Here is a 25,853-nt window from a genome sequence, read left to right as displayed (position 1 = left end):
GTATGACAGGTGCTCAATCAATACAGATACACAAACAGAGCTCTGAGTCAGCAGAATATCTGTCTTAACTGCCAGCGCTATGTTTACCTGATTTGTTGAGAGGCTCTGATGAACATCCTACTACAGCCTTTTGCAGTTAGGAGCCTGAAACACACCAAAGTAGTGAACAACAGAGGGTCTTGAGATGGTTACAATTAGGGACGTTGGTATTGTTTTCACCTTGTGACTCTCTGTGTGTAATCATGGCGAAATGTGCTCCTGGAGACATCAATTACGTACTATGGTAGCGGGAACTACCAGAGAAGCCGTTTTGAGTACTTTGCCAGGTGTTTATATTTCTGTCTGTTTGTCTGTCTGTGGACAGATTGTGTCACCGCGGTGTCGCAACTGTGCAAGATGTAGCCACAAAATTACATTACAGGTCATTTAGCAGACGCTCTTATCCAGAGAGACTTACAGTGAACCCCACTACAGGGACAGTCCCCCTGGAGCAACTCAGGGTTAAGCACCTTGCTTAGGGGCACAATAGTGGCAGCCTGGTGTTGTATTTGGAAGCCGGACCACTAGGCCATCACCACCCAAAACTTTACAGACGTGTAGTTGGGATCAAAATGAAGGTCGAGTTCCAATAGATGTCCGTTGTTCGAGCAAGCTAGGCCAAGGGGCCATCACAACCCTCTACACACACACACACACACACACACACACACACACACACACACACACACACACACACACACACACACACATACACACACAGAGACACAGAGACACACCCATCACGCGCGCGATTAGGTGAATTAGATGAAAAAATAGGCTGAGTTTGAAGGTGGGTGTGGTCCGAGCGAGGGTGCCATAAGTAGGAGAGCAGTAATTAGGGAAGAGGCCAATTTGGCGTTGCGGCTGTAATGATCCAATTACAAGATGGTTCATTTCCTCTTAATTAAAACCACAATACATCAGCCACATTCATTTTTGACAAATGTAAGCAACCAAAAATACATTTATACCACATCTACACAAGATCCAGCATGAGCAAAGAATGCTATTTAAACTCTACCTAGTGTAAAGCATAAGCAACAATAGTGTGAAAATAAAAGGTGCATGGACTGTAGAACTGAAATACAGTTACACATTTTTTGTTTTTTTCCAACACGAATCGCTAATGTGGGAGATAAATGTTCATAAGATTTGGACTTCTGAGATGTCAGTCATTTGTTTTTCTTCCAATATTCATGACATGCCAAGTCCAGCTTCTGGATCACTGGTTCCTTGCAGAAAGGTTACTTGTGGTCCTAAAAAAGCCCTTCTGCGTTTTTCTCCGGGGGTTTTTGGATTTGTCCTCGGCAATGAGTTCACACAAGGGTGCAGCTCATGCCACTTGATTTCCTAGGGAAGGGCAGTGGCCCGGGTAACTTTTGGAGTCTGATAGATAGAAGATCTATTTATCAGATCTCAGAAGATCTGATAAATAGAAGTCTTTAATTGTATCTGTGCTTTTAGTGTTTTGTTGTTTCGGCGCTGTCTGTAGTACTGACACCGAGCGGAGGAGATTAATGGACAGACAGAAACAGCTGTTTCTACGTGCCTCCCCCTGCTGATTTTGACAAAGAATCGTTCATAAATTCACAAAATATTTAGCGCTTTGTTAGTGTTACCTTCTTATGTGAGGGCTCTGATTAATAATGTAATACATGTACCCCAGGTGTGTAAGCTGTATCATTTGACTTTACATTAATCAAAATGTCACTACGTAAATGAATCTGTACCTGACGAGATTTAACGAGAGTCGTTGAAAGGTTGCTGGTGTTCACTGTAGTCTGAATGGACATCTTAATGAACTGTCAGAAGTGTTGTATGTATCTGTCTGTGCTTCTTTAGTTATTAGTGCAGTTTAATTTGGCTTGGTCACTTTATAAATGAGATCTTAGTCAAGTTAGTAAAGCATCAAAATCTAATAACGAGTTGAACTAGATTTAATACTGCTATCTTCCTTTATCACAAGAACCACATTTACTAATGTATTTACTTACTTGCAATATTTGCTTATTCCTAGAAAATAATTCCTTCCTAAAGTAATCCCCATACAGCTACTTTACCTTATGTAATTTACATAATCCCCTCTAGTGTGTCTGTGCAAGTGATCATGATGCGGCCTATTTGACCACATCCACAGGAGAGGATGACCAGTACTGCTGTTATAATGGTGATGTAATTAAGGACTCCGGGCTTCACAGATAGAAGATTCATAGGGTGCGTTTTGGAAAGACAGCCAAGGGTGGTCACTCAACTTTCTTAAATGACTAAATGGTGCCATAATGATCTTACAGATAGTAAATCACCAGTGAAGCAAGAGCATTGTTGTCTCCTCTTTAACTATTCTATTCTAAAACCACATATTGGCCAAATCTGCACTGTATAGCGTTACAGGATATAACTCTCTAAATGCCCATGCTTAAAAACACATTGGTGAAGACAGCAAAATAATTTGGTAATGCTGCCAACAGTAGACTTGCTCAGATCGGTGAAGTGAACACGTCATGGAGCATTCTGCTCAAGAATTTTGACACATTTGCACCGTGGTCCAAAAACAAAACACACAGTTTGAAGAAGCTGTCAGACGTGCATTCCAAAATGGTTGAAGCTTTTATTTTGGGCAATGCCGTTTTATACCTTCTTCTCTGGTAAAATATAAAGTCACAGTGTTAATCCATGAACAAGTACATGTACATGTACATGCATGGTCTCTAATGTGCTTTGTTTTTAGATGCCAAACTAGATGCTTGCTAGCTGGTTATTGGCTCGCTTACGTTGTTTGTAACTCCTCTCTCTTGTTTACTGCAATACTTAATCAATTGCAATGAATAACTACTATTGATTAAGTGAAACTATAAATAAAGCAGGATTGTTTAAATTTGACCTCAAACCACACACACACACACACACACACACACACAGCTCCAGTATCACCTGGTCAACTGAGGTAATTACTTTACATCCGTTAGCTGTTGTCTCTCTGCCATGTCATCAGCATTATTTCAGAGAAGAGCTGACACGAGCAGAAGCTAGGGTATTAATATTGTTTAATGGGCAATAAAAAACAAACGGTATCAGGAAGACCCTACATTAAGTGACTTACGAGAAAGCATGCAGTGAGATCGCTACAAATGCCATTGTTGCCACTCCTGCATTCTGGTAATAAAACGTCTTTCAATCAGCAGTGACAGGATGTTACTTATTGTCCTGATGCTCTCAGCCACCATGTACACAACCCTCATCTTCCCAGTTCTCACTCACTGTCTCCTGCCAGCTCTCACAGTTCAATTCCTGTAATGGATATGTGTCTAAAATTAGATTAAAAAGAAAGTTTTGACGTAACAAAATTAGAGTCACAAAACAGTGAAAGAATGAATTGTTAAAATTTTTATTAATATCTTACTCTTCTCAACTCTAGCAGACTTGCTTACATCCTCCATCACTACACAATTCGGTATTAAGTTAGAAGAGGCAGAACAGCAATGCTGTTTTAAATCCCGCTGTCTGAAGCCAGAGAGCTAATACGCTAAGATGATTGTGTTTCTCCATACAATACTATGGTTGTCAGCACTCACTTTATTATTTCAGCCAATTTATGTCTGCTTTTGTAATCTGCTTTCAAAGTGCATCTAAAACACAATCAGTGTTCAGTTTATGTTGTCTAATCCCTTTTATTATTGTTAAATTGAAAGTAAGAATGCCGGACTCCAGTTTGTGTCAGAGCTTACTAAAAGATTTACATATCCACAACTACTAACAGAGCCAATATAGATTCTCCAATCAACCGAACCGGCACTATATGGCTTTAGACTGCGGGGGATAACTGAAGCACCTGGAGTGAACCCACTTAAGTGAGCGATGGATATGGACATTCCACACATGCCTACAGTTCTAACCACTGAGCATCTGGGACGCCCATCTGTGTGGTTATCCCATCCCAGAGTGTGTCCAATCAAGAACACACAAGAGCAACAATATCATGGCCTTAATCAAGATGTTTTTATTTTATGTGCATATTTTAGTTTCTCTTGTTATGATGGATACGCTTAACTGCATTGTTTAAAATCACACTATTGTAGTTTTATCATTATGCCTGACTCTCCTCAACCTTTTGTCAAATTATATGTACAAAATCAGTGCCTAATAAATAATTGCATTTGAAAAATATTTCGTTTTTTTATAATGTCCCTAATTAAGTGTTTTATTTCACTCCATGACTTAACAATGTTGGCAAGGAGTGAAGAAATAAGGCAGTAAAACATATGATTATTCATTCGTTATGATACTTGTATTTTGCGACTATGGAGCGTTTCTTTTTAATGTCTAAAATGGCATCGATTCCACTGTATTTTTCCTTACTTATTTCTTTACCAGTAAAAAGAGTAAATACACCTCGAGTAGGGAGAAATGATAAATGAACAACTCGAGTATTATTTACACCCACACACCAAACAAGACACCTTATGCACAACAAAGCTACAATTATGCTAGCAGTCCTTGCCAAACTGAGCTGGAACAGTATCTGCAGGCTTTCCAGGACTGAAACCAAACAAAACTGGCAGTGTAATGAACCTGTGAAATGCTCCTTTTAAGTTCTAGTTGTTAGTGTATTGGTCATGGAGCTCTCTGTAACTTTTTGAGACTTTGTAACTTTGTGATGTGTTTCATTTTACATAGCCTATTTGAGCGGGGCAAAATATTAGAAACACCTCAACATAATGCTGCATATTGTCATATTACCTACAGTATAAAAACAGTCTACGGCATACGCTACATTAAGGTTGTAATGCGTTCATTATGAACACTGATAGTGTGTAGTTAGCGCGGCAATATACAGAAGACTGCAACCAGCCAGACAGAGCTGTTGTTGGACTCAAGTTTCTTTCTCCTCACTTTATTTCAAAACAGCTTGAACGTTTGTCTATATATCATTGTGTAGCCGAGAGGAGTAGAATATTTATGTAAATGCTTGTGCCGAGTTTTAGAATAAATCCTAAAGTACTAACAGATGGCCCATTTTTCTCCCTGCGTATTGTGTTATTCTAAACTTTCTGAAACTTCACCGTCCATCCCCAAAAGGCTGTCCTGGGGAAGAAAAGGAACATTCGTAAAAAAACTAATTCTGAACTCGCTTCATCGGTATTAGAATTTTATTTTCCTCATACTGTAAATTTATCATTTTGTATTCCTCTCAGCCTTGTTTTGCTCTGATCATTTGTCAGTCACAGGCGTACACACACACACACACACACACACACACACACACACACACACACACACACACACACACGTACACAGCAGATGGCGGGACATTTCACAAATTACAACAACTGAAACCTGACTCATGCTTTTAACCAAAAACACATTTGTTGAACAAAATAAATATGAGAGGGAGAGATTGTATGTCTCCTCAGAAAAAGGCTCATGTTCTGGTGTAGGAATACGTTGGAGTTTGTATGAAGGACAGCCTTCATAAAGATTATGTAGGGAATGTGCTGCCACAGTGACAAGTGAGCAAAGGATGCACAACTGAACACACAAGCAATCTGAACACCTTGCCACATTGCTTGTTTAACACTATGTCACTATAATATATATACTGCTGTCTTTACTTCTCTTAGTTTTGTGGATGTGTTGTTTTTTCCCCCAATGCTGGCTTTTGAGAACACAAGGACAAGTCATCAAAACTGTGTGACAGAATGCATGTTGCTCACCAAACTAATCTCAACAGATCACATTCTGGTTTTATTGAATTCTCTAGACAGCGCTGATGTCGTAGCTGCAAACTCGTCACTTTTTGGCAATAGCGGACAGTTTGAATAATAAAAAATTAAAAAGCAGCCCTCATGATTCGTGCAGAGCTGAAGAGTCTTAACATTTGGGGAAGGGGGATGGCAGTACCTTGCTTGAAATTTTATATTTGTAATGAAACTGTTTTAATTTCAGCTTCAGCTATGTACCCTTCAACTTCTACACCCTAAAGTTCTGCTAGAAGGGTTAGGAGTCAGGAGTCAAGGCGATGACTGTCTGACCACCACTCAGTGTAGCATATATAGAACTGGTTGTCAAACCTAAACAGCCATGAGAAGCTACTGTCATACTCTGCGTTTCTCTCCCGGAAAGACAGGGAGTCTAGTGGAGCTTTGACAGTCACTAGAGGCACATTTAGGCGTTTAAGAGTTACTCACTGTGTGGGAATCTCTGGTGTGTTTGTCTGTGTGGGATTGTCAGTACATAGTCGTATCCATGCTGTCCATCGTGGTTAGTGTTAATAGTTCATGAGCCCTAAATATATCTTTTTTCTAATGCACAATATGAATTTGCTGTAAAAAATTACCTACATTATCATATGCCAACAAGAATCTGTACATTTGCCCCGGTTCCATCAGGGTGCGATATACGCGGATGTACAGCAGAAAAAACAATGTTATGTATAATTCCTGTTGAAATCATTACAGGCTAATATCTGAGACCAATGACCGACAACATTGTATCTCAGCTTGTAATACACTTGTATTTGTTTGTTAACTAACTTTGATTATTCTATTTAACAAGTGGGCGTGTAATTTAGGCCTACATCATTTTAGCCAGAAGGTGAAAGTGCTGTATCAATTAAATTTGATCATTCTGTATCACATTCTTTTGTTAAACAGTGCAGCTGAATGTGCCGAATAATGATGGTATTAAGTTATAGAAGAGTCTCTTTGACTGATGATAGTCTCTCAGCTGTTTTTGTTCCTGCTTCTATTGTGCATCATCAAAAACCCTGTTTTTGCAGATTGTGAAGATGCAGTTTGATTAATAATGTGGCTACATTACAAATACATTGTGCATGATAATGGACTTGAACAGAGTGACAACATTTTTCACATTTTTACAATTATGATATGCAGGTGTACAGAGCATTCATTGATGGGGTCATGACATTTACAGAGTTCTACACAAACAATAAACTACATGAGTCACTAGAACATTCACTGTGACTGGCAGTGATATAATAGTATTGTGCACTGTGATTTGCTTTCAGTCTGCGATCATTCAGTTGAGTCCCTATTGTAATGGTGATGGGTTACATTCAGACACTTTACAAATATGAGAAAAACAGCAAATCCTCCCAATTGAGAAGCAAGAACCAGAACACGTATAATGGCTTTGCAAACACACTTGTTAATTCACAATATGCAATGCGTTTAACATTTAATTTTTTTGTGAATTAAATCAAGTACCACTGTATTCAACACACCTCTCCTACGTGTAATTTTGAAAATGTCAGAACAGAATAATTGAGTGAATGAATCATTCCCTCAGGTTCTGTCAAACTACTGTACATGATAGATTGATAAGTTGACAGACCCACATAACCTGATTCATTGTCCCTGTCCACATTTCTTCGCATGGACACACATTTAATGACACTAGCCAGGCCTGAATGTTTAATTTTCCCCCCTATCTAAAGGTCTTGTCACGGTGCGGTGAAGGTGAGGACCCAAACGCAGTACAATGGACGATGACTTTAACAAAAACACGTGCTTTATTGAAAACAAAGCCGAAGCAAACAAAATACAAAGTAACAAAACAACACAAACCAATCAGGGGACGAGCAGGACACGAACAGGCTGAGCATAACACGAGCAGGCAGACGACAGACACGTAACATGAACAACAATCCCACAAAGAACACTGAGACAGACAGGGATATATACACAGACACTAAATGAGGGAACAAGACTCAGCTGGGGAGAAAGGCAGAAACACAAGGGCAAAGTAAATGGACACAGGAGGAACACATTAACAATCAGAAGAGGAGGGTAAAGACACAGACAGGAAGTACCACTTCAACATAAAACAGGACCCCAAAGAACAAGCAGAATGTTACAAGTCTATGCTATTTTGAGAGAACCATACTGTCTAGGTTGTAGTTTCATCAATAGTGCCAGGTTGCCAGATTTCTTACTGTTCATACATCTTTAACCCACTGCGTGTAGTATTAGGGGCCTCTGGCCCAGATCTGTCATTCTTATTCACATGCTATACTGCCTTCTGCCTCATTGACATTGGCAGTAGACTGAGCCAGTCCCAGCTGGCCCATTCTGAAATTGCTTACTATACAATCACATTCCCACAGTAAAACAGACGGCTACCCTGTTGCCAGCTGTTTAGTCTTTACATTCACCTAATGTAACCCCACTGACTTTAAGAGTTTTAAAAACTCTTAATGAAAAGATATTTCTGAGTTAAACACACGATTGTCTAAAGAACAATTGAGACTGATATTGCAGAGATCAGCAGGAGTGCATATTTTCACTCACTGGTTTTGCCATTTACTACTATACAGAGATGTTGCTCTTAAAACGATTTTCAGATTAAGTAAATGAGCTGAATGAACTTCAGGTCAATTTTAGCTCCAACTGTTCTTCTGTTTTTCTCTTTTTTTCCCTCCTTTCTTTACTATTTTACTTTATTTGGACAATCTCACAGTGCAAGGCTACACTGCAACGCAATGTATGTTTATTTTTAAGTAATCAGCAATATGGACAAATTTGTTCCAAAACTCCACTGAATGACATCTAGCTTTACAACTGAAGAAAAACAATACAATTTCCCCCGAATTTACTGTAACCATACTCAATAACCTTCACATTTGGAGAGACGGGCCTGCATTGTAATGATAAAATTAATTAAGAAAGTTAATTAGAGAAATGTAAGGTTAGAGAGGTGGCCAGCCATTATATTTCTGGAATTGTTTGCTGTGCTTTTGTTTTATTTGATGTGCACAGCCAAGATTAGCTGACTGTCAACAGTTACTGGACGTCCACGGAAACCTTGTTTTTGAGCCTGGGTTTCATTATATTTTGTGGAATTGCTAAAATGTCTGTAAAGGAGTATTGGCACAAACCTCATGATGAATTATGGTTTCTGTGAATACTTGTGTCTGATTAGTTAATGGTTATTTGCTAAGTAGGGAGCAGTCCATGAAAGAAAACTTGACATAAAGGCTAATTACCCTCTGACAAACAGGGGGATTGCCTCTGCCATGTGCACTATTTTTATAACCACGGAGTGGTTTATCATGTTTCCACCATAGACACATTTGGGACAACACAATGTTTAAATGGAAATGTCATGAGAACACTTTGTCAACATTGAACTAAACATTACTTTACAAGGAAATATTTAAAAAACGTTATATCCTCGGTCTCAATATAGCCTGAAATGTGTGGTTAATCATCCACAGGCTGTTAGGCCTGAGCAATGGCATCCCATAAAGGTGTGTACTACTTCATGTCATGTTCATCCAGTAAGTGTGTACCTGTATGTGTCTATAACACCATCCATAATATTGCATAGTGACACAATGCTGATTAGACTGATGTATAAGAACTGTAAATCAGCTCACAGAGAAAAGGTTCAGAGCCTGACGTGGTTACATTGACACAAGTCTTATAGTTGACTTTAGGAAGACAAGAAGTAGGACTGCGTTAATATAAATTGTAATGTGGTTGAGTGGTTGTTACAAAGAGAACATCATAAACCATATTTCCTGCTCATCTAACAACTCCTCATTACAGAAATGTCTTTAGTGATAAAACAGAACATTCAGAAGAGCTAATTTGGCCAAAACACTGCTGGCAAACTTGTATCAGTGCATCACAGAAAACATACCATGTGCACACAGTGGGTGAGTAAGAATGTGTAAAACATCAATGGGACATAACTACCACATATTGGAAGAGTTCTACAACACAATGCTGTTCCATCTTTAAAAACCCAACCCACTTTCAAACCACTTGTTGTCTATGTGCTGTTTTATCAGCCAGCTTGTGTCTGTCAGTTTTTGAGGAACATTTATGCCGACCTATATTAAAAAAAAAAAGCTTCTTTTTGTATTTATTTTTTTAGATCTGTTGCACAACTGAACAATGCCTACAAACTGTGTAAACACCTCCAGTCACCCTATCCTTTTGGGAAACTGTAATGTGCAAAGTGAACTGTCAGCGTTTATGAGCTGAAAGCTTTTCACAGCGAAACATTCCTCTAACCATTGATCTGCTTTTGCTTCCAACAGAGACCATGACGACCGCCACCTCCCCCATCCTGTTGAAATGGGACCCCAAGAGTCTTGAAATCCGCACCCTGACTGTGGAGAGGCTTCTGGAGCCCCTGGTCACACAGGTAGTTCAGTTTACTATGTGATGCAAGTATAACAAAAGAGTAGCCAAAGCATTGAAGTTGTCTTTTGAAGAAAACATAACTTTCTCACTCAAAGAGGTGAAAGTCTTTTCATTTAACACTAGACGAGACCTAAATCCAAGTTTATATTTTCTGATGCTCTTAAAGGTTTGTTTACAATCAGTAAGTCTTCTAAAGTCTGATGGACGAGACACTTGTTGCAAAGATGTTACTCTATTGGGTTACTGCCAAATACTTTGGCTCATCGCCTTTGTCTTTGTTTGGCTTCTCAAGCTGAACAAATAGCTGAACATGACACCCTGGCTTATTGTGACAATGACTGTGATTTAGGGTTGGATATCGATTAGATTTTCTAGATTTTGATTCTGATTTTCTGAATTTAAGTCTGAATCATACTGAATCAGGGTTCAGAGTTCAGTCATATTATTTAAACAACTTGTGTTTTTAGATACATTTTATGTTCACAAAAGCACTTGCATGAACCATCAACTATTACAAAGTTTGCACTCTAATAGAATACATATGCATATTATAACATAATACCTTACAATATACACCTTATTTTACAGAAATCCCATAACGAAATCAAACAGACTTACTCACAGTCTTCACAAAATAAACACAGACTCACTCAACTGAGTTGGGACTCGTACTTATTTATTCTGGAAAGACAACCTTGGAAACTATCCAATTTTTCTAGGATGTCTTCATAAAGCTGCTTCATTGCAGGTAATGGCTGACCCACTGACAGTGGTGGATATTAGATTTGGAAAGGCTAGATTTATCCACAGCCTGGAACTCGGAACACAGCCTGTTTTTACTCTTTGGTCCCCTAGAGAATGTATTGTATTGTACGTATTGATTGTAGACTGCTTGCCAGCTTTACCTGTTGCAGTAGCATTACACAGCCCTTTTATCCCCAATTGACTGTTTATGTTCGCTTTCTTCTGGAAAAAAGGGATTACTATAGTGTCTGGGTTTATCTGAACCCGCACACAAAACCTTCATATACTCACTTGCTTAAAAATCATTATTTCTGACTCAGAAGTGGGACAAAGTTGTTTTGTTAGTCGCTAGGAAGTCTCAAATCTTTAAACTCACATCCACAATCCTAAACAAGTCATGAAGCATTCTTCACCAAAATACAATTCAAGCAAATAAGAGTAACACATGAATGCATTATAAACTTGTTCTTTAAACTCTTTCCATGGATAGCCTGAGACACTTCAGTAAACAATACAACACAAAAAGCTGTTTTTAAATTAAGAAATGAAAGTGCTAAACTCAACCAGCAGTGCAATCATAACCAGGAAATGTTTCTTATTCTCATGAATTATAATGTTTTTGCAAGTTGTCCATAGTAAGCCATTCTTCTGTTTTTAATAGATCATATGTCATCAGTAAAGAAACCTCCACTTTGTCGTGTTGAATTAGTAACATTTGCACGGCTGACTCGGGTTTAGGTCATTTGACTCAAGTCCAAACTTCTTATTGAACTTGCTTTCTGCTTTTCTTGCTTGGTGACCCTGACAATTCTCTCCATTACACCACAGAGATGAAGGATTTGGGTGTAAAATCTCTTCAGTTTTATGGCGTTCAAATCGATATCAAATGTAACATAACCATAAAAAGGGATATTGCAGTGAGCTTTCGAATAGGATCTGTGAAGGCATGCATCACTTGTTGAATTCACTAAAACAACAAAGTACATGGTGCGGATGCTTAACACGCTTGAATGCAAATCCTGATCATCCTTGAGACCATAATTACACTAGACCTGCTTGCTTGATATTGTTGATTACTTTGATTTTTCAACTGGCATCACCGCTCTAGTTTGAATAGCAGTGGCATCAAATATGTGAAAAAACTCTAAAGTCTGTCAGTCTCACATCATGTGTTTGTTCTCATGAGTGGTCATCAAAGTGACAGGAAGGTAATTGTTTAATGTTAGTAGGACAAAAGGTTGATGAGCTTCCTCTTTTAACACAGGGTGATCTTTATTATTTCCTTTCTATAGCCATGCCTGATTGCCCTTCCAGCAAATTATGTCTTTTAAAAAAATTTTTTTAATAACATGTCTTCCCATTGACATCTTAATTTCCCTTTTTATTGAAATACATTTTTCCATTTTTTCAGCAGTGATCTCTGGATTATTCCAGACAGCTTCCTTTTTGAGTGTGTGAACTCCAAATACAATGCTTATCGATTTAGCCAAAAGAAATAATTCAGATGCATAGCTTTTGTCAGACAGGTCTAGAAATAATAATCTTCTGATCCTTTCAGCGCTATGATCTCAGAGAGTTTTATTGGCAGTTGCTTGACACTGAGATTAAACTGAGACATTTTGTGGTATTTGTCTTATAAGTATTTTATTTTATTTTATTTAAAATGTTTGATTATCTGTAACTTTCTTTGCGCCCCTCATTTGACTGTTGCCTCTTAATTTCTGGATATTACAGTAAGTAATTATTCATCATCTCCTCTACTGCGCTATAATAGTAAAAGGCTGCAACAAAGATGATATTGCGGCAAATATGCATTCACTATGGGAATGGGAATAAGCACAACAGCAAACTATGGTAGTTCATCTTTACTGCAATTGCATTGGAAGTTTGAAGCATTTTCGGATATGAACGAGACACTGTGATTGTTTTTCCTGTCAATTTGGATGATTCAGTGTTTTTGGATGGAATAAAAGGTTTCCTCAGGAGGATAGAAAAACAGGCTTGCCCTAAGTTTGCTTGAGATAGCAGACTCATTTATCATGACCAAGCTTCTCTCACCCCTGCTGGAGTACTGGGCAAGTCCATAGTTAATAACACTGAGGGGCTCACTATATCACTGCGTGTGAAGGCAGCGTACCTGTGATATAGTAAACATTTTGAGACTACAGGCGGTGGCAATATTTTTTTTGAAATGATTACAGGGAGGCAGGTGGAAACAAACAGGTACTATAAGTTTGTCTGTTTTCATTTTCTACACTCTTCTTTATATATGTTGGTATGGAAATATGGGTATAACAAGTGGAAAGTCTTTAATATATCCACAGAAAGTGATGACAGAACATTGGCACTGGCACACCTTTGCATTGACTAGCTTCACTCAGTCAGTCAGTGGACACTCTTATGCAGTGTTGTTGTGGCTTCTTGAGGTCTTCCTATATGTACGTTGTACTTTGAAACTTTGAATTAAACTTCTAACATGTAAAAATGTACAGCATTTAACATCGCCAGACACCGTTGTTGGCTCCAATTTAGCGTTGGCGCTGTACATTAGCTGCCCACTGCTCCTAGTAGACTCCTGGTACTAGGATGGGTTAAAAGCAGAGAACAAATGTCACTGTGTGTGCTGTGTGCTCTGCATGTGTGACCATTAAAAAGAGGGTTTCATCCCTCTTCTTCTTCTTCTTCTTCTTCTTCTTCTTCTTCTTCTTCTTCTTCTTCTTCTTCTTCTTCTTCTTCTTCTTCTTCTTCTTCTTCTTCTTCTTCTTCGGTGTTTAATCATGAAAAAATTAAAGGCATTGTCACATATGTACATTTCTTTGGGCATATTTGTGCACATGGGTGTATCCGAACAGAACATTTTATTAAACAAAATAAATACATTGAATCATGCCAGTCATCATTGCACATATATTTTCTCAAAAACAGCACATTGCATATGATTAAAATGTATTTTTAAGAGGGACTTATTAGAACTGCTGTACAGGTTTATATTGACTTCATGTAAGTGTACAGACTGTGAGCATAAAACAAATGTGCCTCACCATTCAATTCTTTGTGCTTGTCCTTGTGATGCAGTACATTTGCTCTTTAGGTTAATATATATTTCCTGACACCAGAACTCACATCAGCGTCACATCATGTAGTGTGTCTCCTGTAATCGTTTCAGCCGGGAGCTGCTAATGAGGGAAAAACTCTCCAACCCAAATATTCAGGGTGAGAGGTGTACAGAGGCTTCATCATTTCTCCTGCCAAACAGTATCTTATTAGAGAAAAGACAGTTTCTCTTCACCTTCGCCTCTCTGCCTCTCCCCCTCTCTCTTACACACACACACACACACACACACACACACACACACACACACACACACACACACACACACACACACACACACACACACACACACACACACACACACACACACACACACTCACACTTTCTATGTTTATTAAGTCTTTGCTCCCACTTCTTGCTCACCCATTCCATTTCATCTTAGCTTGTTATTTACACAGAGAAAAATACATTGTTTATCTGTTTGATTTACTTTACTTTTTGTGTATACTTTGGACTTTGGACTTCTCTTTTAAGGAACAACTGACAAGGACGACAATAAATATCCCATTTACAATAAACATCCAGCATCATTTCATCTTTTCTTCTTTCATTTCAGGCTTGTTTCTCATAGATAAGAATAAACATCCTGATTCTTCAACCCTGAAAATTATGAAAAATGTATCCGATATTATTTTAAAGAAAAGCAATCCCCTATCCCCTTTTTATAATTTTATGTCCTCTCGGATTTATCTTGTGACCCTTTAAAAGGGGCCCGATCCCTAGGTTAGGAACCACCACTGTATGTTGAAACTTGCTTCACATTGACCAGCTACAACTATTAAAATGTTGCTCACATTGATGCTCATATATGAATGTCATATAATGATAAATCTGTCACAGGGGCCATTCTTCTGCAGAATTAGTACTTTAATACTTTAAATACATTTTATGATGATGTATAATAATATAATATAATATTAAACTTAGTGGTACATTATTAATATCACTTTTAGTAGGATTTTTAAAGCAGGACTTTTACTTCTAATAGAATATTTCTACATTGTTGCATTGTAACTGTAAGTTACTTCTTCCACCACTGATCTACCACATGTATCCACCTGCACCTGCATTTAATTTAGGAAAGCAAAACGATTCCTGTTCTCAAAGCTAGTCTTGGTCGTAGGTGATATCTGCAGACACTGTCACGCTAACACTTATTGTCTGTTTTTCTGCCTTAAACTTGTAAATGTCTTTTATTCAGGATGAATCTGCAGTCTGAATGTGTAGTATATTCTCTAATTACTGTCAAATGTCCTTTTGCTTCGAGGCTGTTGTTTAATTGTTATGCAGTTGGATGAAGTCACTATAAGGTGGTCTTTTGCAAAGTTAAAGTCTTTGAATTGAGTTATTGTGATGTGCATGTATACCAATTTGATTGTTTTTTTTAGAGTTTATAATGCTTAATAAATATCAAACTGTTCTGCTGTTTAGTTTAGGAGATGAAGACTCAAGCCATACTTAGTTTTTAATTCTACATGTTCCTAACCATCATCCAAGTGCGTGGGATTTGGTAGACTTTACATTTTAAGTTTAGTACTTTATATACTGCATTCATGTACATCAGCCCGACATACCTGATAAACCCAACAGAGAAAGTGTTTGCTCTTACAGGGTTAAAACATGACCTGAGTACAACAACAAGGTGGATATACCTCCTTATCTCTCCGCCCTAATGCCGCCTCTTAGACGGGATTTCCACCATTGGGATGTTTGGTCGTTTACATGACATTCTGCCTCCATGTAATGCAGTCTGTCCAGTTTCTGGACCAGAGAGAGCTATCAAATCATTTCCTGGTTATTCCCATGTTTGTTTTTGATACAGTAGAGGTCATCTCTTATGTATTAGCTCTGTATATTAACAAAGCTGGAAGATGGTCTGTGCTATATGCACAGCTGATTCTGGTCCAGCACTGTATGAATATCTTCACATAAAAATACCTGAAATTAAGAGCTGTATTGCTGTATGTAAAAGCTGATTATTGTGCAGCCACTGTTGGTGGTTGGTTCTCTTTCCATGTCACATGGGTAAAAGTCTTGATGATGAAAGACTTTAGGAACAAGATTTGAGGGCAGACAAGAACCCAGAGTGAAAGACAGATGTTCACAAATATAGCAAATTAACAGACAATTAATCATTGATAAGTTGTTTTTAGGAGACACCGCAAAATAGTATTGCAACAGCTTTTCTTGGTTATTAAGTTGACAGCTATTATTCCTTGGCATATTGACTTCAATTGTAATGGGCTAGCAGAGCACCTAAAGGGCAGAGTTGGCTGTCAGCAGTGGATGCTTTAACCCCCTTTGTTTTTGTATATCATCCAAGCCCAAGGTTTGGCTCCTAGTATTGGTTGGCACCTGACACACATACACACAGACACGCTCTAGTCAAGGGGCTTAACATTAAAGGGAGGGGAGACGACGGCGGCAAGGGGATTAAGGCTTCATGCTGCATCACTGTCATAATCCATTAAGCTAGCGGAAAAGCAGGAAGCCTGGACCTCAAACAGACACTTTTTTGAGGCAAGAAGTGATTCTATACTTCTCTAAGTTTTTTACTGAAACTGCAGAACAGTCGCTCTCAAAGGTTGAAAAGCAGTTTTATTTAGGAATATGACGACAGCTTGTTGACAACAGTAGCAGCTTACCTTTTATGGAACAAACAAAATTTAGGATTTAGTTTAATGACTTTGGGTTGTCTCAGAAACAACCTTGTATTGCATATATTCATATCCAGTTATTGTGAAGTATTGTGAAGTATTGTGAAGTATTGTGAAATATAGAAATATATATATATATATATATATATATATATATATATATATATATATATATATATATATATATATATATATATATATATATATATAATCCACCCTTAAACGGTGTTGGATAATCTTATTATTGCTGATACACTTAAATCTAAGTTGATTTAACATCCAGGCACGATTATAATTAGATGTTGCTCTCTTCCATCTTCGGTATCATTATGTAACGCATGTGATGCATTTGATCTCCTTTTTATTGTTGCCTCAGTTGGCCCTCCTGCCTTGCATGATATCGTGACATTAGCTCAGTTCTCAGATGTCTCACAAACCTGCTCCCCTGAGCATGTCAACCTGAATCTTTGTTGGCCTTCACAGTGAGTGAAGTCTGTATGTCTGTAACTTGTATGGTGCTGTTGCCATTTGATCAGGTCTCTCTTGAACATGAGACCCTGTGTCTCAATGAGATTTCTTTACCTGTATAAATAAAGGCAAAAAAAAAAATACAAATAATTTTTTGCTTCATAGTGAATTTTCATAATCATAAGGGCAGGCAACACTAATGTTTTGCAATGCACCTCATGGGCATCACACACAAATGTAGACTTCTGTATCTTCTTGTCATTTTGTACAGTACATTTATTTGATATTGTGTCTTAAAGAAAAGACAAGTTAAATAGTTTAACTTCTCGTGGTTGTATGGAATAGACAAATGGTATGCATATGGGTATTACTTACTATATGGGGACAGCGTAGCGAGTAATATTACTCAGTAATATTCAGGTTGGGAATGCATTTTCAAGTAGTGAACTGCACTTGCATGTGTACTGGAATGATTCCCTCTTCACAAGTATTTGCTCCGATGTATTTCTAGTGACCAAAAAAAATACTTTGACACTCAGCGCGTAGACCTTTCTTTTTTCTATCTTTGTGCATTCTCTTGGAAAATAAAGGCTTTCAGTATATCAGTCTTGGTCACGATACTCTTGCATATTAATTGAATAGATTGCAGCTGGCCAGTGCATTCATTTCCCAGTTAATGTGGCAGTGACCACTCTGCACTCTCCTCAACTGGTCTCAGACTCCTGTTAACATGTTCTGAAAATCAACGCTGTGTTTTTTTCTATTCAACTCAATATCACATATACAATGCATGAATGTATTTGCACATACTCCTCTCCCTTTATCTGTTACTCTCTTATGCTGTTGCTCTTCATTGCATGTATTATTGGGGCTGTGTCATCTCTCTCGGTCGCCACGGAACAGTGTGTGTGTGTGTGTGTGTGTGTCAACTTAAACACACAATCAACCACACTGTGCATTTCAACTTTAATTTCAACTGACTAACCCTGAAAAAAGTGATGATAGTTCATGTAAGTAATACTTTATTTTTACACAGTAGTATGATAAGGACGACAGCTGTGTCATTATGCAGAGTGCCCCCTGTTAGCTTCTGTCTTCTCATTACCTCTGCCAGTGCCTCGGGGGTCAGCGCTGGATCTTGTGAAACACACTTTCATCTGTCTTTGGGCTGTATTTTCTGACACCTTGCTATGTCAGCATATGGCTTGCCCCAGGGTTGTGAACAGCAGCCATGCACAGATGCTGGTAGTCCGCTCTTGCTCTGCTTTTTTCTACCATAGAAAACACACCACATCAGAACAGAGTGTCTTAGAAACACAACTCTCCTGATTTTAGCTCTATTTTCACAAGCATAACATCAATGTGCCGTTATGCTGCCAAAGTCATGTCTGACTTCCCTCATAATGGTAAGGGTGTGTGTGTGTGTGTGTGTGTGTGTGTGTGTGTGTGGGGGGGGGGGTATATTTACTGTATCATTTTTTGCAATATAAGAACAATGTTTTACAAAATAGCAACACTATACAAATGTTAATTATGTTTATGAATGTTGAAGAGGACAGAGGAAGACATGCTCTATACTCGCAAAAGGTTTCACTGAAATAAAGGGAAACAAGAATCCACTTTAAATTTAGGTTATTGAAAACTTTTGGAGAGGGATGGAGGGAGGGAGGGAGGGAGAGGGAGGGAGGGAGAGACGGTTGATGTTTCTATATTCACTATTGAATACGGCCTGTCTCATGCCTGGGAGCTGTAGAGGAGAGTTGAAGGTCAATACTGTGGGCCTTGTAATGTCTGGTAATCTGTGAACCAGGACATTATTGTAACCAATCATAAGGATCCTTTTACTCACCACCACCACCCACAGAGTTTTGCCTCATCAGATATTGTGTACATATGTTCTTTTACTGTATGAGTTCCCTGGCCTGATAATACTGTGACATAATTCCACTCAGCCTATGCTGTGAAGATGCTGAGCAGATCCATGCAACAAAAAACAACTGATCCATTTGGGATCTTCAAAGGACTCTGACTATGAGCCAGCAGGGGTCTTACCTCTCCTGTTCTGTCTTCTGTGTGTAAGAGTGAGGCAGAGTGGAAGAGGATGAAAGGGAAAGAAGCAGCCAGATAATCTGAGATTCTGATTGTCTGCATATTTGAGTGGGAGCAAAATCAGCACAGATGTAATCTAAATGAGGCTGAATAGTCAAAATTGAGTGTCTACTTATTTCTCTATTTATAATTTTGTATGCATGTGCAATATTTTTATTTCTAAGATGTTACTTTCCTCCATACAGTCATTCTCTTCCCCTATGACCTATAAACGGAGTTAACTTGAAAAACGCTGCCTTATTATTTTAGAGAACAGAAAATGCCACAAAACAATCCCATTTTCATGAATAATTTACTTGCTGTGCTCAACTGCTTAACTACTTTTGTCTACAGCTCTCCTTCCAGTTTTGTCTCCCTCTGCTGACTTTGTATTTACTTAGAGGCAGAGTTAGTGTTCACTATTACACTTTTAAATAAATGTAAACGTAAATATTACGTCTTTGCACTGTGTGAACTATTAAAAGTATCTCGACTAAGTCCATCAATAAGAACATATATGGTGTTCACACAAGTCGGTCGTGGCTGCTTGAGTTCTTTAACTTGTATGAATGGATAAGACTCCATTGTACAAATACTTCTCAGAGAGGGATCGTCAAACCTAAAGCCAAATTGTACTTTTCTAATGATCTTGTGGAGTAAAAATCCAAACACGCTTCAAGTTAAACATTCTGTCGCTAGTAGTAACCCTTACGTGCACAGTTCCATAGCAGGGACAGTTTAACTGACGTTTTTACATCCAGGCATTGTATTCGACATCACTCCCTTTTTTTACTACGCACTTACACGCACTACACGCACTACTTACTAGTTTACTGTCCCATTCAGTGTCTAAATTGTGTACGTAAATGAATCCACTCCATAAAATCATCCTCCATAAATTCCACAATGGAAAGAAAAAAAGTATCGTCCATGACATGTACACTACTTTCTGCTGACAATCAAACAAAGCAATGCTTCGCATTTACAGATGCAAAAATGACCATTGAGTGTCTTCAAACCTGTCAGAGATGATTCAAAATGATGATGATGAATACTATATAGTCAATAATGTTGACTATTGTAGTGTCTATTATATAGGGATTAGTGAATGAGTAAACGAGGGAGTCCCAGTCATTTAGCAGATTTGTGACCAAGCAAATATTAACAATTATTTAGCAATTTGTTGCTGCAACATTACTTTAGACAGTTCCCAGTCTGTTGGTCAGCAAGGGCTGAAGTATTGACCTGTCAACCAACAGTCAATTTATCAGCTTGGGTCTAGGATGATCAATTGTCATCCTCCATGTAGGGTGGTGGGCAGGATTTGATGTGGGCACCTCATTGGAAAGCTTTCAGCTTGAGTGTACAGTGCGGTGGAAGTTATTGCAGACACTTTGACAGAGGTTAAGGTCAAACGGAAACAGAGTTCTTTTGGGAGGGGGATGTTGATGGACAAATATGGATGGATTGCCGAATGTGGAAGGCTTGTGGAGTGGGAATGAGAGAGAGAGTGTTGCAGTGATCACATGCAGAGGAGGCCAGTAGAGTTGTAAGTCCTTTGATTAGTTTACTGGAGGTGACTTGCTGCTTGAAAGAGGTTGTGCATACTGTACTGTACTCCTACACTACTGTATCATGTCATCCAAACCTTATTGCACTCTAATATTCTCCCACTTTCCTTGAAGTTGTTTTCTTCTGTGTATGGCTGCCCTGATTTCTTTGACACTCGTCATAGTGACCATATCTCTGACTTGAAGCCATTTCAGAATGAGATTTGAGAAAAGCTTTCATATGGCCTGTCTTTGAAGTGAACAGCATTTCGGATGCCATTTGTTGTGAAGATTATGAGAAAACCTTAAGGCATGAAACCCAAGTCAAATGAGGACTCATTGGCATTTTCACAGAATGAATAGGCAATTTTATAACAAATATTCAGTACTTTCTCATAGTCATATTTTAGAGCGAGGTGGAGAGTTAAAGATAATTTATTTTTGCTGAAATGTTTTAATTGGCCAGTGTTGCACATTGATTTCAAAACCAACGCTATGGCACTGCTGTTTTCCTTAGATTAGTTCCTCAAGGACTAATCATTGACTCTTTTTTTCGCTAACACTCAATGAATGGTATTTTTAGATATTTCTTGGCAACCAAACAAGTTGTTTTCTACTGGGAACAATGTGCTCCAGCCGATATTTGGATCCTGAGTCTGGCTACCGTAATGGGCTTTGTGGAAGGTGTGATGATTTTCAAATGGCTGCAGAATTGTCCTTACAATCAGTGGTTTAAGGCCCACCTGAAATAATTTATTCACCCGCTTTGTGTGGATCAACTACAGTACTGTATGTATCAAAAAATGCCCTGCCTCAAAAAAGAATTTCGGAAACCTCAGTGAATGCAAAAAGACATCTCTGGTGAGAATGATAATGAAGGAGTGGGAGGATCAAACAGAGTATAGAAACATGGGCTAAGAGGGTGACTAATGAGGCAATATTATGGGGAGACTAAAAGTCTATTGCACTCTCGAAAAAGGATGAAGGAATGCTGTTCTCAGGATTTGACCTTCTGAAATGTGAGAATAATTATTGCAGTTAAGGCCATGGATTCCACCGGCTCTGATATTCTACTGAATCGTGTTTTCTTGGCACCATTTGTTAAATTCCATGAGCTTAAAGTTAGTAATGTGAGGACGTAGTGTATTCCTGTGATGTAGAAAATCGGTCCGGATATCAGTCTAAAATGCTACAAAGTTCAACACAACTGCAGGTAATTGGATACACCTGATAATTAAGTGAAGATTTTATTCAAGTAGAGCAACTTCACCAAAAAAGTTCAAAATATTTGACATTCAGCGCTGTGTTTTATTATTCATCAGTTTTCCTTTTTACCCATCATTGTACGGCACAGTTCCTCTCTAACATTCATCTCACGCTTTAAAACTAAGTATGCTTCCAGGAGGTTTTATGAGGATATGGTTGCCAGCGAGCACGCTATATGGTTAAGAATGTCAGAGCTCGACAACCCTGCAATGTGACACTTCCTGCTAAAACCCTCCGCCTTCGCCTTCGCCTTCGCCACCCAAAAACCCATTCAGTTACCAATCTTAATGCTTTGTAATCCTCACTGCTTTGCACTTGTTAACTTCAAAAGATATTTTAAATAACAGGGTGTGATGAAAGGTGTGCTCAGCTTTCAGTGTAAAACAATCTAAGATATATTTATATATGCAGCTCTGCATGATTCATTGGCAGCGCTGTAGTGCTGATGCAGGTCCACATGACAGGCACGGTTCATATCTTCAGGAAAATATGTGAAGATATACAGCATATTGGCTTGTTTTTCCTTACATGCAAATGTGCAATGCAGGTGTGTGTAGTTTTCTGCATTTGAATGTTTATCGGTCTTGACTATATGGTAGTGTGTATTGTTTCTTCTGTGTGAACACCCCGTGTGTAAGATGGCATGCAGCCATCCATCACACCCACCTTAAGCAAACAGGTTCCTTTATTGTCCTTCTCACAGTTATGTGATTGATTCACCCACTTGGAAAATGAAGAAGACCCCCTCTTGCTTTTGTCCCCTGAGCTTGTGCACACATTATGCACTTTACACATGGGCATAAATGGCCTAATCAATTATTTAACTGGGAAAGCTATGTATATCACTTACTGTAGGGTACCAAGGGTTAACAGACTCTCTCATGGGTGTGCATGATGGTGCATATGTGCAGCTGGCTACACGTGCACACACATGCCCTTCCCTAATGTTCAGCAGTTAAAGTGCATCACTCATCCGTTGGACGCGAGTCTCAGAGGATGAAGGCGTAAAATTGAATGGCTACGCAGAGCCACAGGGATTTACTACTGAGTAGTCCACTGACCAGTGCTCTGGAGAGGAAAGGACGCATGGCATTTAATACTATTGATCAGCAATAAAATGGGAGGGCAAGGCACAGCAAGGCCTGAAGGAAAGGTTAGCCTCACTACTGCCGCAGAATAATCACTTATGTATTACCTGTTAACTGTTTCCTACTTGAGCCTAAATGTTGTAGGACGATGGGGATGCTTTGATATCTGATTGCTTTTTTGAGAAAAAAAACTTCAAACAATGTGTGAGACTGTTTGAATAGAGACTACACTGGAATTCCAGCACATTTTGTTTGTTTGTTTGTTTATTATCATTCCAGCACAACATTTGAGTGTCCAATGATGTGCAAATACACACCTACAGTCAGAGACAGAGGGGAGGAAAGGAGAGGGGTGAACTAAAATACCCCCCCCCCCCCCTCTTCAAGCCTCTTCTATACAATTTATACAGTAGTGTGTGTGTGTGTGTGTGTGTGTGTGTGTGTGTGTGTGTGTGTGTGTGTGTGTGTGGGTGTGTGTGTGTGTATGTGTATGTGTGTTCGTCCTTGCACAATCAACCTTTGGTAACATTTGGAAATGTTCCTAGGGGAGAGTACTGATTCATTCATAGTAATCAGCTGTCCACAGATGTTTCGTGCAATATTTGCCGTGTCAATATGAGCCCAGACATATTTGTCATTTGTAGTTGGAAGCATGACAAAGCCTCTATCTGTTCAGCTGCCAGTTGTTATTGATTTTTCGTTTGTAATGATTAATAGCTTTTTTGTTGACTGTCAGCTTAATCCCTGTGAATCTCATGGCCTGAGACGTCACTGGTGAAATATGTCTACACCATGTGTATGGAATAAGTACAATTTAGTGTAAATAACTTATTTGGAAGTTACATTTGGATATTGTCAATGTTCAGGTTTGGCTTTATGACACAGCAATAGCAGTAGTGCTACAGCAGTGCATCTGGCCCCTGCCTTAGGTTTATTGAACTCTGCACAAATGCAGAAATATGCTTGCACACTTTTTTAAATCTCACTCAATGAATGAGTGTGTGCACATGCATGAGGCTGAATTCCACTTCCACAGTTAAGCATAGATAACACCCTTAATGTACCGATGTCACCTACCTACAGTATGTACCAGTGTCTCAGCGCAGGAGTGGCCGTCCTTATGCAGGGTCACTACACACGGCTGCAATATTGAACTCGTATCTCATTCATCATCATCATCATCATCATCAGAGATGTAATCAACAATAATTTGGATTTATGCATTGATATCGGAACAGACTTTTCACAATAATGGATTAACTGCCGTTAAATACAAATTACATTACAATGATGATTTAATATAGACTCCGAAAGAATCATTATTGCTAGATTTTTTAATTTCTACTTTGCCCTATCACACTCAGTTTGCTCTAAACAACCTTGTGTACACAAAGTATGTTAGAAGTGTGCAAATCATTTTATAAATACCTATTATTATTTTTGAAATGGCAAAAAGCACAAGTATGTTTTTCTGCATACTTACTGTGCTTACATCCCGCCCCTGGAGAAACACAGAATGTACTATAGCATGTTAAAGAAGGACTATTTACTGATAATACCGTGTAGGACTCCTGCGGTTCAGCTCATAACAACATAATGAGCCAAACTGTTCAGGGTGTCTCTTTTCACCCTCAAGTGAACAGACATTTTAATTCTCCCCTCATCACGCAGCACACAACCCTCTAGTTGGCTAAGAATTAAATACGTTATACTGTTGCATCATATGGGCAGACATTTCCACATCCCACCACGTATGTCCAGCCATATCATTCTAAATCTGCTGATCAGAGTTCTACGTTTAAGTCTTCATGCTATCAAAAAGAATGTGCTTGCTGGCTGTTATGTTTTACATGCTTCGTGAAAGTCAATTATGTAATTGGCCTAATAGAGAGTAAAGTAATAGAGACAAGTCAGTTCACTCATTCCCATGAGTTAGTGCCTTTAGTCATATTAATGCATACCATTCCACATGGGACCAGATAGAGCTGATGTACACTCTCATTAAGTCTTAGACAGTCGTTTAAAGCTACTATCGCTTCCTTTTTGGCTTTCAACATAGCTGGGTGGTGATAATGGAACTTAAAGAATTTAATGGTCTGCCAAATATTCAAGAGCCCTCATTAGTTCTAAGTGTGTGTATATATATATATATATATATATATATATATATATATATATATTTGTGTATATGACTGTATCTACATCGTAAAGCATGTAATATTTGAGCAGTCGGGTCTGAGAGATGACATAACTTGTGGCTGTATGGAAATAACCCCAGTGTGGTGTTGCATAAATCCAAGTAGTGCTGCTAATACACACAATACATGGGCTTGCCCAGGGCCAATTACCAGCTGGTAGAAAAGGGCAAGGCTGTCTTGCCTAGACACTGAATTTATTTAGTTTCATATTAGGCCCCATTTGAATGCACTAGGCAAACATTACTGTGGTCCACTTCATTTCCTTTTCCTAACTACTTTTGTGTCTACCTCCTTCCCTGAGGGATCCATTTGATTAGTCTGTGTGCTTAGTTCTTTAAAAAAAGAATTCAGACTTTTCTGTGTTAAATTCATGACAGGGACAACATATCTCCATGACACAATTTATCATTTGACTACACAGGGCACAAGTGGGGCCTTAATGAGAGAACAGGTTGGATCCTATACTGCTCTCTC

The 25,853-nt window shown here is 38.6% G+C and overlaps 1 protein-coding gene across 1 annotated transcript in view; it reads left to right on the top strand.

Annotated features, from left to right (window-relative positions):
- The window catches only part of ctnna2 (catenin (cadherin-associated protein), alpha 2), a 279,750-nt gene that overhangs the window by 13,391 nt on the left and 240,506 nt on the right, over positions 1–25,853 (top strand). The window contains exon 2 of the mRNA XM_029429381.1: positions 10,103–10,209. Within this exon, the coding sequence (XP_029285241.1) occupies positions 10,108–10,209 (102 nt within the window). The 5' untranslated portion in view covers positions 10,103–10,107. The remainder of the gene's footprint in view (positions 1–10,102; positions 10,210–25,853) is intronic.

This window comes from Cottoperca gobio, chromosome 1 (genome assembly GCF_900634415.1).
Source record: "Cottoperca gobio chromosome 1, fCotGob3.1, whole genome shotgun sequence".
In the NCBI taxonomy this organism is placed as follows: domain Eukaryota; kingdom Metazoa; phylum Chordata; class Actinopteri; order Perciformes; family Bovichtidae; genus Cottoperca; species Cottoperca gobio.
The sequence above is the reverse complement of the archived record's forward strand: the minus strand, read 5'-3'. Positions and strand labels throughout refer to the sequence as shown.